The sequence below is a fragment of the Cryptomeria japonica genome, chromosome 5, assembly GCF_030272615.1.
Source record: "Cryptomeria japonica chromosome 5, Sugi_1.0, whole genome shotgun sequence".
Taxonomy (NCBI): domain Eukaryota; kingdom Viridiplantae; phylum Streptophyta; class Pinopsida; order Cupressales; family Cupressaceae; genus Cryptomeria; species Cryptomeria japonica.
Genome location: NC_081409.1, coordinates 552,975,059 through 552,989,544, shown reverse-complemented (window position 1 = coordinate 552,989,544; position 14,486 = coordinate 552,975,059). Strand labels below are relative to the sequence as shown.

Genomic DNA, 14,486 nt, shown 5'->3' with positions numbered 1-14,486 from the left:
AAGTAAATATATGTATTTTAATTAAAGGAAAACAATTTGTTTTTAATATATATGTATCTTTAAAAGTTCAAATTAAAAAAACAAACAAACATACAAACAATGTCAAAATCAAAGTTTTGTGATTCTATATCAATATCTACATAGCTTGATTGGCATCTAGACTACATGTACATTGGAAGTCCTTTTTATAAATGACATACATTTCTAAATGTATAAAAAAATACATATAAATTCATATTTTAAATATTTTATCTACACTTAAGAATCTCTTTTAACTACACGTATAAAAAACACTTACTATTAAGAAAAATTGATTACATGAATGAGGAAACTTCTTAATACTTGAATAATATTAGTGTAAAGAGATCTCATTTATATATATTGATATTAAAAAAATATTCACAAAGAGTGAGCTACTTTGGTCCGAGAGGCATTAGTTTTACCTTTACTGCATCGTCCTCCTTGTGACCCTGCATATGTTTTGTAAGTGCTTACTAATGACAAATCGCCATCCAGATTGAGTCTCAGTGTGGTTTAAAGAATTGATAATAGAAGCTTCATCTTTTCTAGAAGTGGGGGAATTCAGATGGCAAGAGATGTGAGGTTATCTTAAATGTTTTGTGCTATATATCTCAATGTGCAATAAATAATAAGGGATTTATTGTGGTCAGATGGAAAGAGTGGGAAAAAAAGACATTGTGTTAATTAGGAATGGTGTTGCCTGTTGAAATGTGGTGACTGATCAGCAAAGTACTGTACACTCAGCACGTATCCTCACCGGGGTTTGGGGCCGGGCCGGGCCCCGGGCAGGGGTTCGGGGGCAGCAACCCCCGAGAAAGCGGGGGTTCGGAGGCGGCAGCCCCCGAGAAATTTTTTTTTGCCGTTTTTGTTGATGAAAACCGACATTGTAATAAAACCCTAAAAAAGGCCGACTTTGTTTATTGCCCTATAACCGCATGTTATAAGCGGCTGGGATGCTTAAGGCATTGAAAGGTTGATGTACTATTTTTGCTAGATAATAAGAAAGATTGGACGGCTGTGTATGGTGGACGTAACCCATTCTGGGTGAACCACGTTAAATCTCTGTGTTATCTGTGTCCTGTTTTATTTCTTTATCTTTTGTATTTAAATCTGCATATAATTGTTAGTTCATATTTGCTTCGGATCTGCTTGAAACCCTAACAATTGGTATCAGAGCGAGGTTTTCTGTAAATTGGCAGGACTTTCAGATTTGAGTGGGAGCAATGGAGGATTCCAAATTCAAGGTCGAAAAGTTTAACGGCCAGAATTATCAGTTATGGAAAATGCAGATGGAGGATTACTTGTATCAAAAATATTTGTGGCGGCCATTGGAAGGAAAGGCAAAGAAACCGAACACAATATCAGATGAAGAGTGGGACATTTTAGATAGAAAGGCACTAGGATCCATTCGATTGTGCCTTGCCGCGTCTGTAGCATTCAATATAACAGAAGCAAAAATGACTGTAGATTTGATGGCAACATTGGCTAAGCTGTATGAGAAACCCTCAGCTTCAAATAAGGTATTTCTTATGAAGCGTTTGTTTAATTTGAAAATGAGTGAGGGAGGATCTGTAGCGGAGCACTTAAATGAATTTAATACAATTACCAGTCAATTGTCTTCGGTAAAAATTACCTTTGCAGAAGAGGTTAGGGCTCTCTTGATTTTATGTTCTTTGCCAGAAAGCTGGAATAGCTTGGTTATGGCTGTAAGTAACTCTATCTCTGGTAAAAATACTTTGGTATTTGATGATATTGTTGGTGTTATCCTAAGCGAGGAAATGCGAAGGAAAAGCACAGGTGAGACTCCAACATCATCGGGTAGTGTTTTGAATGTGGAGAACAGAGGAAGATCAAAGGAAAGAGGAAAAGGCCCTGGGAATGAGAAGTCACAAGGGAAGTCAAAGAAAGGACGCTCTCAATCTAGAGGAAAGAAAGATTGCTGGTACTGCGGAAAGCCTGGTCATCTAAAGAAAGATTGTTGGTCTCGAAAAAACAAAGAAGGAGACAAAAATGAAAATGATGGTAAGGAAGCTAATATTGCAAGTAATACTTTACAAGATGCTTTAATCTTATGTTTGGATAATGTTAATGATTCCTGGGTAATAGATTCTGGGGCTTCATTTCATGCTACACCCCATAGAAAATATTTTCTAGATTATGTTCAAGGTGATTTTGGACAAGTATATTTGGGTGATGATGAGCCCTGTCAAATTGTTGGAAAAGGAAAGATAAAGATCAAGCTGTAGAATGGTAATGACTAGTTTCTGCAGGAGGTAAGACATGTTCCTAATTTAAGAAGAAATTTAATTTCTGCAGGGCAACTAGGTAGTGAAGGTTGCATAGTTACCTTCTCAGACAGTATGTGGAAGGTCACTAAAGGATCATTAGTAGTAGCTAAAGGTGCGAAGGTAGGCACATTATATCTGTGTACTGGTAACACTTACTCTACCTTAGCTGCTACAGATAAAGTTACTGCAGGGACAACAACAATAAATGTTGCAAGAACAGATTCGATAATGTGGCACCATAGGCTTGGGCACATGAGTGAGAAAGGGATGAAAATCCTTCACTCCAAAAATCTATTGCCAGGACTAAAGAAGATTGATTTAGAGTTCTGTGAAAACTGTGTTTATGGTAAACAGAAAAGAGTCAGATTTCTCAAGGTTGGGAAAGAGAAGAAGAGTGATAAGTTAGAGCTTGTACATTCAGATGTATGGGGACCGGCTCAGGTATCATCTCTTGGTGGCTCTTGTTATTATGTTATTTTTATTGATGACTCAACCAGAAAAACATGGGTATATTTCCTAAAACAAAAATCAGATGTTTTTGAAACTTATAAGAAATGGAAAGCTTTGGTTGAGAATGAGACAGGAAAAAAGTTGAAGTGTCTCAGATCGGATAATGGAGGTGAGTATTGCAACAAAGCATTTGAAGATTACTGTTCCTTAAATGGGATTCGAAAGCAGAAGACAGTTCCAAGAACTCCACAGGAAAATGGTGTGTTAGAGAGAATGAATAGGACCATCATGGAACGTGCGAGGAGCATGAGATTGCATGCTGGATTGCCCTTACATTTTTGGGCAGATGCTGTACATACTGCTGTCTATTTGATAAATAGAGGACCTTCAACCCCTTTGGATGGTGGTATTCTAGAGGAGGCATGGACTGGTAAAAAGGTAAATTATTCTTTTCTAAAAACTTTTGGTTGCGAAGCTTTTATCCATGTTGATAAAGAAAACAGAACCAAGCTTGATGCTAAATCTCATAAATGTACCTTCATTGGATATGGGATAGATGAATATGGCTATCGGTTATGGGATTTTGAAAATAAGAAAATAATTAGAAGTAGAGATGTTATATTCAATGAGAAGGTTATGTATAAAGAACAAATGCAGGAAAAGAAGCATGAACAGGACAAACAAGAATATGTGGTGTTGGATGAGATTCCTGAAAATGAAATGCCATAGGTACCTGATGCTCAGCAACAACAGATTGTCCCACAAACTCCTGCAAGTGTTAGACGTTCTACGAGGAAAAGTAGACCCCCTGAAAGATTTTCTCCTTCTTTGTATTCTATTTTATTAACAGATTCTGGTGAACCAAAAGAATATGAAGAAGCAATGCAGGTGGATGCCAAACAACAGTGGCAGCTAGGCATGAAAGAGGAGATGGACTCCCTAATGAAAAATAAGACTTGGGACTTAGTTCCTTTACCTGTAGAAAAAAGAGCCTTGCCTAACAAATGGGTTTATCGACTGAAGGAGGAGAAAGGAGGTCAGAAAAGATATAAGGCCAGACTTGTGGTAAAAGGTTTTGCACAGAAAAAGGGTATAGATTATGATGAAATATTTTCTCCAGTTGTAAAAATGACTTCAATTAGAACTATACTTAGTCTTGTGGCTGCAGATGATTTACATCTTGAACAATTAGATGTCAAAATAGCTTTTCTCCATGGAGATTTGGAGGAGGAAATTTACATGTTGCAACCACAGGGATATGAGGTCAAAGATAAGGAGAACTTGGTGTGCAGGTTGAAGAAAAGTTTGTATGGCTTAAAGCAAGCACCCCGACAATGGTATTTAAAAATTGATAGTTTCATGGCTGAACACGGTTATCATAGATGTCATTCTGATCATTGTGTATATTTTAAGAGATTTGATAATGGCAGTTATATTGTCCTGTTGCTTTATGTTGATGACATGCTTGTTGCTGGGTCTAACATGCAACATATAAATGATCTTAAACAGAAATTAGCCAAGTCATTTGCTATGAAGGATTTGGGTGCAGCTAAGCAAATTCTCGGTATGAGGATTACACGGGACAGGAAAAATAGAACCTTGAATTTGTCCCAAAGTGAGTATATAAAGAAGGTGTTGAAAAGATTTAACATGCAGGATGCAAAAGCAGTTAGTACGCCTTTGGCTAGTCATTTCAAATTGACTAAGGAGATGTGCCCAAAGGCACAGGAAGAGGTAAATAAAATGTCTAACATCCCATATTCATCAGCTGTTGGTAGTCTGATGTATGCAATGGTATGCACAAGGCTAGATATTGCACATGCAGTGGAAGTTGTGAGCAGGTTTATGAGTAATCCGGGTATGGAACATTGGAATGCTGTGAAATGGATTCTTCGCTATTTGAAAGGAACTACTATGAAGGCATTATGTTTCAAAGGATCTAATGCTGCTCTAAGTGGATTTGTTGACTTTGATCTGGCGGGTGATATTGATTCATGGAGGAGTACTCCAGGGTATGTTTTTACTATAGGGGGAACTGCAGTCAGTTGGATTTCTAGGCTGCAAAAGGTTATTGCACTTTCAACCACTGAAGCTGAGTATGTTGCTGCTATAGAAGCCAGCAAAGAGATGATTTGGTTGCAATGTTTTCTAAAGGAATTGGGTCAGACACAAGAGGATAGCCCATTGTATACTGATAGCCAGAGTGCCATTCATCTTGCGAAGAACTCTGCTTTTCATTCAAGGACAAAGCACATTCAGCTCAGGTACCACTTCATCCAGACTATTTTGGAGGAGGGTCAATTACGGCTTGAGAAGATTCACACAAGTGAGAATCCTGCTGATATGTTCACAAAGGTAGCTCCATAGGAGAAGCTGATTTCTTCATCAGTTTCTATTGGTCTTCTTGATTGATAATTGTGGAATTTATACCAGTCAAGTCCTAGTGTTTTATCCAGCGAATGTTGTATGTACAGTGGTGTCGTGTAGTATCAGTCTCCAAGTGGGAGATTGTTTGGTGTGGAGCCTGATCAGTCTCCAAGTGGGAGATTGTTGAAATGTGGCGACTGATCAGCAAAGTACTGTACACTCAGCACGTACCTCGTCGGGGTCCGGGGTCGGGCAGGGGTTCGGGGGCGGCAGCCCCTGAGAAATTTTTTTTTGCCGTTTTTGTTGATGAAAACCGACATTGTAATAAAACCCTAAAAAAGGCCGACTTTGTTTATTGCCCTAAAAATGCATGTTATAAGCGGCTGGGATGCTTAAGGCATTGAAAGGTTGATGTACTATTTTTGCTGGATAATAAGAAAGATTGGACGGCTGTGTATGGTGGACGTAACCCATTCTGGGTGAACCACGTTAAATCTCTATGTTATCTGTGTCCTGTTTTATTTCTTTATCTTTTGTATTTAAATCTGCATATAATTGTTAGTTCATATTTGCTTCGGATCTGCTTGAAACCCTAACATTGCCTTCCTAAAGAAAAAGGAGGCGTAGGGATTAGGGAATTGAAAATTCATGGTATTGCACTAGTATCTAAATGGATATTTAAGGCCATCGTGGGAAATGAACCTTGGAAAATATTGGTTAGAAGTAATATCCTGGTGTCCAAGCCCAAAAGTGGTAAATCTTGGTCATAGTTGAATTTAATGGACATCATCCTAGGCAGGTTTGAAGTGGAGATTTTTGTTGTAGTCTTTGCCTCCTTATGGAAGGCTTGGGGAAAAGTTAGATACATGTTGTGTAATAGAGATGTTGTAAATTTCTCTCTTGCTTGATATTTTTTGGATGGATCTTTGTGGTGGGGGTTCTATCTTAATGATAAACCTTTGGACTCGACCCAAAGTTTCTCTACTAAATCTTGGCATGAATTGGGTATCAAATGTGTTGGTAATCTGTTAATAGATGGAAGACATGGATCTTGGGATGGATTGAGTTCTAAGTTTGCAATCCTGACTACTCAAAATAAAACTTACACACTGATGACTAAGGAAATTGGTCCTTATTTTCTAGGCAGGATGAGTGATAATCATAAGTTCTTGGAATATGAGAAATGGAAAAATGGTAACTCCTTCTTGGATATTTCTGTCAAAAATATCTATGATATGATAAAGGATAATGATTCTATTTGTAAATGGGTCAATGAATGCTAGAGCCTTGACTGGTCGGATGCTAACTAGTCCAAAATCTTCTATTCTATTTGGCATAACCCCACTCAGCCTAAGAAACTTTTCTTCGTTGGTTGCTTTTACTTAAAAATATTGGTGTAGTCGATGTCATGTTTTCTTGTGGGAAATCTAATGAAAACTGTCCCATTTGCTTGATGCCTGAAAATGTCAAACATCTTTTCTTTGAGTGTAAATGTGCCTTGGTTCTGATTAATTTAAAAAGCAGGTTTTTAGGAGCCGAAACCTTTAACAAAGGATATTAAGATAAGACAAGACACCAAAAAAACATAAATGTGCGTCAGTTGTTTGGTCTATATTTTTTGGTTTACCTGTTTAGTGGAGTACCAAAGTTGGTTTTTCTTGGCTTGAGATTCTTGCTGGCTATGTTGATAAATTTGATCCTAAGCTAAATTCTTTTTTATCTATTTTCACTTGTGAAGTCTTATGGTTTTTATGGAAAAAGAGGAATGAGGGAGTCTTTCAGTGCAAAAAAAGGCACCTTACTAAGTTTAATAGTAAACTCACTTTTTTAATGATAATGTTGTAGGTTTTAGTTGTGATAGATGTGTCCAAAGAGAGATTCATATTTTTGTTGGATGAAGGGGTGATGATAGTATACAAGACTGAGGTTTAGTTTGCTCATTTCTTTGCCCAAGCTAAGGATATGCTGAACAAGGAGGAGTTAGAGAAGTTGAACCAGTTTCTGAAATAAAAGGGGATTACAAAGGAACAAGTGGTGGTTACCAATAAAGCCCCAAGACAGAATGAAGAACCAACATAGGATATGATCAATGAGCCTAATATTGAACCCCCATTAGGGGTCTTTGATTGTGACAAAGCAGAATGTAGTAATAATAATATAGGGTCATGGGATTAGGATGACTTTGTGTAGATGTTTCTTTTTCTTTGTTTTGGATAAAACATTCGACATGATGCACTATTAATGATAAACTCCTCAGTTATGGTGATATGATTAGTTTTTGGGTGGTAGCTTTTCAGTGATCTTTGATATTTTGTCTTAGTTATTTTTACAAGTAGACCAGACTTGTATTGCAATTTTTGTATACTATCTTCAATATAAAAATAATGTCATACATTTCTAAATCATTTTATGAATTTATACTTTAAATTATTTTTCTACACTTATGAATCTCATTCAACTAGATGTTGAATAAAAATCTTTATTATTAAAAAATTGATTACATTATATTAGCAATTTTTGGTTATAAGTATAATTAGGCTTCTCAATACTTTGAATAAGATAGTGTTTATATCAATAAATAGATCTAATGCATCTTTAAAAGTTCAAATGTCTTTAATATTTTTATAGAAAATTATGTGTATACATTTAAATGAGTAAATATATGTATTTTAATTAAAAGAAAATAATTTGTTTTTAATATATATGTATCTTTAAAAGTTCAAATTAAAAAAACAAACAAACAAACAAAAATACAAACAATTTTATATATCAAAATCAAAATTTTGTGATTCTATATCAATATCTACATAGCTTGATTGATATCTAGACTACATGTACATTGGAAGTTCTTTTTATAAATATATTATAAAAGGGCCTTTGACGAAATTGGTCCCCCTAGACTTCATGAATGTTGATGGAACTGTTTGATCTTTGCTCTGTAGTCTCATTAGTGGCAATCCAATTTGTTGGCATTGGGAACATTCACTATCTCTATTGCTATAAATTTTATTTTAAGATGTTTTTCAAGCAATTGTAAAATTGATGGCGATGGGGTGCATAGTGCGCAACAATTTTATCATCAACTTAAAAAAATATTTTAGAAAAATATCTAGAATAGAGGTATCTAGAGCCCAGTCAATTATACAAATATTCAGATCATTTGCTTTTTTCAATTCTATATTTTATTCATAATGTATAGATTTGAAGGGATATTAAATAAAAAATTGTTGCATAATAAAATCATATTTGGATATAAATAGCATGATAACCATTTGTCTACAAGAAGAATCAATGGCCTAGAGACAATAAGTAGGCTAGCAACATGATCAACACGATGCGACCCCATGATCACTTGAAATAAACATGTAAGTGTAGATAGAAAATGCATAGATTATGTGGATTTGATGTAGATGTAGTAGGTCATGTCAGTAAACCTCTGAAAAAACAAAAAGGAAGATAATTAGGAGGGAGCGTATCTTGCCTTCTGAGAGATATTATCCTAAGTGTTGTTGTGAAACACACTTTTTGTAACCCTTTACAAGTTTACAAAATTTTCACCCAACAATATGTATGTATGTATGTATGTATGCATATGTATATTTATATGTATATGTATATGTACATGTATGTATATATGTATGTATGTATGTATAAGTATATGTATATGTATATATGTATATGTATATTTATATGTATATGTATATATGTATATGTATATTTATATGTATATGTATATATGTATATGTATATGTATATATATGCATATGTATTTATATGTATATATATCTATATACATATATATCAAAAGACAATGCCAAAGCCAAAACTGAAGAAAGGCAAAAAATTGAAAACCGAAAAAGGGGGCAAGAAAAACCAGGAAGAAGGCCAACCGATCGGTGCTAGTACACCCGCCAAGAAGAATCCTACGGAAAAGGAAGGACAGAGGGCAAGGAATGGAGACGAAAAGAGGACGAGAGAGGAAGAGGAATGACAAGGAGGAACAAAAGGAAAAAGATCAAGAGGAAGGGCAAGGGGAAGACAAGAGGTGGCGACGGGTGGTACAAGGAGGAGGAGAATAATAGGGTTTCTTACGGTGGTTTAGAAGGGGGAGCCAAGAGAAATTCAGATTCCAACCCCCATCATGATTGAGGTTGGAGGGGTGATTGTGGATTTCAATGGCTTCTCTGAGCTTCCTTCTAAAGTAGTTGTCAATTTGGGTGTCTTCTAAGGGGATGTGGTTTTTAGTCTTAGAAGAGTGCTTTGCAAGGGCTGATTTGAGGATTCTTTCATGTCTAATGTCAACCCAATGTCCTTTAAGTCTCATGCTAATCGAGCGTCCAGACTCACTGATATACGAAGTACCACACGAACAAGTGACTTGATCCTGATGATGGATCATGGTGTTTGATCCGTAACATCAGCAACATAAAAACTCACACGGTCTAATCCAGAAGAATTACAAACATATCAATATGGACTGTGGAAACTTCATGCATTCAATAAAAAAAATGTCATATATCTCTAAATCTTTTTTATGAATTTATACTTTAAATTAAATTATGAATATCTAAATGTTTATAAATGTATACTGTGATCCAGATGATGGATCATGGTGTTTGATCCGAAATGTCGGCAACGTAAAAACTCACACAGTTGAATCCAGAAGAACTAAAAACATATCCATATGGACTGTGGAAACTTCATGCATTCAATAAAAAAAAATGTCATAGATTTCTAAATCTTTTTATGAATTTATACTTTAAATTATTTTTCTACACTTAAGAATCTCATTCAACTAGATGTATAAAAACCTTTATTATCAAAAAATTGATTACATTATACTAGCAACTTTTAAATATAAATATAATGAGGCTTCTCAATACTTAGAATAAGATAGTGTTTGTATCAATAAATAGATCTAATGCATCTTTAAAAGTTCGGTTTTTCTTTAATATTTTTATAGAAAATTATGTTTATACATTTAAATGAATAAATATGTGTATTTTAATTAAAAGAAACCAATTTGTTTTTAGTATATGTGTATCTTTAATAGTTCAAATAATTTTTTTTTTAAAAAGAAAAAAACAAACATACAAACAATTTTATATGTCAAAATCAAAATTTTGTAATTTTATATCAATATCTACATAGCTTGATTGGTATCTAGACTCCATGTACATTGAAAGTCTTTTTTATAAATGACATACATATATTACACACTTCACTAGCATTTTCCTCCAAAAAGGTCAACAACTACAAAGTCCTGAATTGTACTTTTGGTTTGAAACCCTGTTTTTTGGTACCCACACATACTATCATGAAAATATATTATAAAAGGGCCTTCGATGAAATTGGTCCCCCTAGACTTCATGAAACGTTGATGGAACTGTTTAATCTTTGCTCTTTCTTGTGTGTAGTCCCATTAGTGGCAATACAATTTTAGCATTGGGAACATTCAGTATCTCTGTTGCTGTAAATTTTATTTTAAGATGTTTTTCTAGCCACTGTAAAATTGATGGTATGAGGTGCATAGTGCGCAACAATTTTATCAACAATTGTATGGTATGAGGTATCTAGGGCTCAGTCAATTATACAAATATTCAGATCATTTGCTTTTTCCAATTTCAAATTTTGTTCATAGTGTATAGATTTGAATAGATATATTAAATAAAAAATTGTTGCAAAATAAAATCATATTTGGATATGTACAACCTGAGTTGGTCTAGTGGTGGAGAACTTTCGTCCTTGAAAGAAAGGTCACAAATTCAAATCCCACAAAGGATAGGGTATGCACACCTTATCTGCTTCGACCCATTACCGATCAAATGCAAATGCAGTGATTCTGCCCATGTAATTCAGCATAGAACATAGAAATTTCATTTAATATTAAAACATTGAATTTTACTATCTTGTTATTTGAATTTTTATTCTGCTTCATTCACATCACTTATCCTAGTGTGATTTGTAGCATGATATATAAATTTACTTCTAATTGAATAATTTAAGCTACCGAACCATATTAAACATGTTCCAAGTGTCTAAATTGTAGATTGCACACAATACAGTTGTAGATGTTTCAGCCTGAGTTTAAATTCACAGTTGAACCAGAACATTATCTATGTTTACTTCTGTTTTAGAGTTAATGTTGTGAGCTATATAAAGGATTCATGGGAATTGATGTGACGAGTAGGCCCTGCAAAGCGAAGCTTCTGTCAATTAGATGCTGGAGTGCCTACTAATTTCATCAAATAGCATCCTCACTCAAATTCAGGGCCAATTTGCTGTCTATATTAAGTGTCCAGATTCTATGGGGAACAGGACTGATTGTCAAATTTTAAGGCTTCTTATTGCTCTGTCGGACTTGACTTATTAAATGAATTTTGCTGCCAAATATAAATATTAAATAAATGATTAAATTTCATTTAATCATGCAAGTTGAGAAAGCAATAAACAAATACAAGCAAATTTAAATCCTCCAAATATTTGTTCATCCTACCAAATATGTGTTCATCTTAAGCAAGAATAATGACAATTAAACGTATGAGAAAACATTTATAACAAAAAATACCTTAATCCTTGCAACGTACAAGCATAAGCAAGAAATAAATCGAAGGAACTGCTGTTTTAATCTACCATGAACAAATTTTTATATCATAACAATACATTGAGCAGTTCAAAATTGCAGCTAAATGATTTGCAAGAAACTAATGTAAAGAAAGCATGTACAATCTGGAGACAAAATGAAATCCAGAGCAACTACAATTCCTATAATTGTATGCTTGCCCAAAAATTGTTACACCTGCTCTACAATATCCAAACCACATAATCTTGGTTTTCATAAATCAAATTCAGTCTTCAAAACCTATCAATTTGAAAACATAGTTTTAAAATGATATTATAACCATTGACAAAATACCACAAGTGACAATAGCAACGGCAGTATAAATGCAATTGACGCTGATGCGAAATTAGCTCGAGTCACTTTCCATTTTTTACATAAATATTTACAAAATTGTTTTTTCCAGGAAAATTTTCTTATCAAATCTCAAAGAGGTGAAAATACAAAGCAGAGATGCAAAAGTTGCAGAACTAATCAATAAGCTCCCAGCGTACATCTGGTGACTCAGCATCGTCGTCGATGTCGTGATCCAAAATATCCGAAAGGGAGAAAGAAGAAGAAGAGCTAGAGGGCCGATTCACTCGGACTAACTCCAGATCTTCCTCTGGGACTGGGAGTAACTCAAGACAGTCTTTAATTTCAGTGGGCTGTAGTGAAAAAACAAAGGGCTAGTAAGCTTTTCATCTCAATAATATAAATTGACATTGTGCATGAAGAAAAAAATCTATCAATCTTTATCAGGCTCCACCAACAAGCAGAGTTCCACATATTTAAATCAAAATGGCGACAACCATCGGGGTACACATGAAAAAGAATCAACAGAAAACAAGGCAGCGTTTGGTGAAGAGAAAGTTATAAACTAAAAACAAAGAAAAAAGAAACGTATTAGCCTCCTACCTCTACAAGAGCACTAGGAAGGCAACATGGAATCTCAGATCTGTAGCCTAGAGCCTGAGCCACCCGCATGTTCATCTCTGAAAGGAAACATTCCGGTGATAGAAATTAAGATTTTAAAAGGAATTAATAAGACAACAAACACTAAGCCAATATGGCAAACGAACTAAATTAAATACCACCATTCTCAAATCGATATTAGGTTTGACGGCTATTTGTCTTAGGGTTTACTGTTATGTTAAATAACTAAGGGTTCGATATTCTTAACCCAGGTTTCTCTCCCACATTGCACTTCATACCTTCCTCTGCCATCTTCTCATAGAGAGCGTCCATGTCTTCTCCTGTAAAATGGCACTTCTCAATCCCCTCCTGAGCCCAAATCTCCGCCAGCCGCTTCATCTCCTCAGTGACCTCATAATTAGGATTAGGACTCCATCTTACATTCTTTGAATGAGCTTCTGGCTTGCCCTTTTGTACGGAAGATTCTACATTTGAAATATTTCCCAAAGGAGTCCGAGGCACAGTTCGGCCCTTTACCCCAGATTTCCCCGAAAGTTCTGGATCCACTCTAGCGCTAAATCCACCCTTCCCTAAATTTGGCAGGGGTTTCAGTTTATTGGTGATGTTTGATAGTTTTTTTCGGTCTGATAAATCTGTCTGCTGCACCTTCAGCCCGCCAGATTTAGCCACATTCGTCTTGCCTGCAAATAATCATAAACCAATTGCATTATTTTATAAAAGGGATTGAAGTAGAACATAAATTGTTTCTCCATTACGTAATAAAAATATACAGGATTCAAAGAACTAAAGACATTCTGATTCAAGATCAATGCATATACAAAATCATTAATGGGTATTGCGTTTTGATATGTTTTTGGCTTACCTCTATTGATTTCGGCGTTTTCATCTTGGATTACTGCCAGCGGCTGCCTCCGTACTGCCATTTTTTATGATTACAGAACGCTCGGCTTACAAAGTTTGAAGATCTTGATAAAATTTTATATGGATGAGTAAAAGATGGAGAAGAGAATTTCTGTAGATTTCATTGTTTTGTATGAAATAGCTGTTTCCGAGAGGGTTTTAAAGGAAACAGGGCAAGCAATATGACCGTTAAAAGTCATGATCAAAAAAGGCATACTTAGGCTGGGGTCCCATCGAGGGCTTCCTCAAAAAAAAAGCTGGAGCTGCTGAGATTTTTTTAGGAAGCTTACAAATTTAAGATCTTAAAGCTGGCGAAATATAATTAAATAATTTTTAGTTTCATTTTTTCTTGGCAATTCATCTCATTTTTAGTGGGAATCAAACTTAGATGATTGACAAATAGCAAACAATTTTCTTAAGCTACCTATGAAATATATACATACCTAAAAAGTAGGAGCTTCTATTTTTTAGGAAAAGATTCTAAATTATCTCTAGCCCTAAAAAACAATTCATGGATCTCCTCTTCCTTAAAAATAGAAGCTTAAGCTTCTCCATGGGACCCCTGCCTTAAGCACCTACATGCAACGACTATTAAATTTTTTAAATAATGTAATTAGGATTCTCACATTTCTTCAGGGTTTTGGGAAGAAAAGGGTATTTAATGTGATGTGTTCTAGTTTCAAAATAAAGTATGTTGAAGTGTTAAATTATTAAGATGCTTATTGAATGATTAGATTTATTTTAGTTGTCAATATCATGTACCTTAATTTTTTAATTGATAGTAATTGCTAGATGTTCTCTATGAATATACCCAAATTGAAATATTTTCATTTTCATATTTATATTTTTTTAATCAACAAATAGTAAGTGCATAGAAATGAGGAACAAAAAGGTCTTAAATGGCCACATTTTTTGAAATCAGAATC

General features: G+C 34.8%; 1 protein-coding gene across 1 annotated transcript; it reads right to left on the bottom strand.

Moving 5' to 3' along the window:
- Window positions 1–12,084: 12,084 nt before the first annotated feature.
- LOC131063542 (uncharacterized) lies at window positions 12,085–13,813 on the bottom strand. Its single transcript, XM_057997395.2, has 4 exons — window positions 13,523–13,813; window positions 12,939–13,340; window positions 12,643–12,719; window positions 12,085–12,392 (listed from the first exon to the last, which is right to left on the bottom strand). Exons 1-4 carry the CDS (start codon window positions 13,581–13,583, stop codon window positions 12,216–12,218), a joined length of 717 nt encoding a protein of 238 aa, XP_057853378.1. The 5' UTR covers window positions 13,584–13,813; the 3' UTR covers window positions 12,085–12,215.
- Window positions 13,814–14,486: the final 673 nt, after the last annotated feature.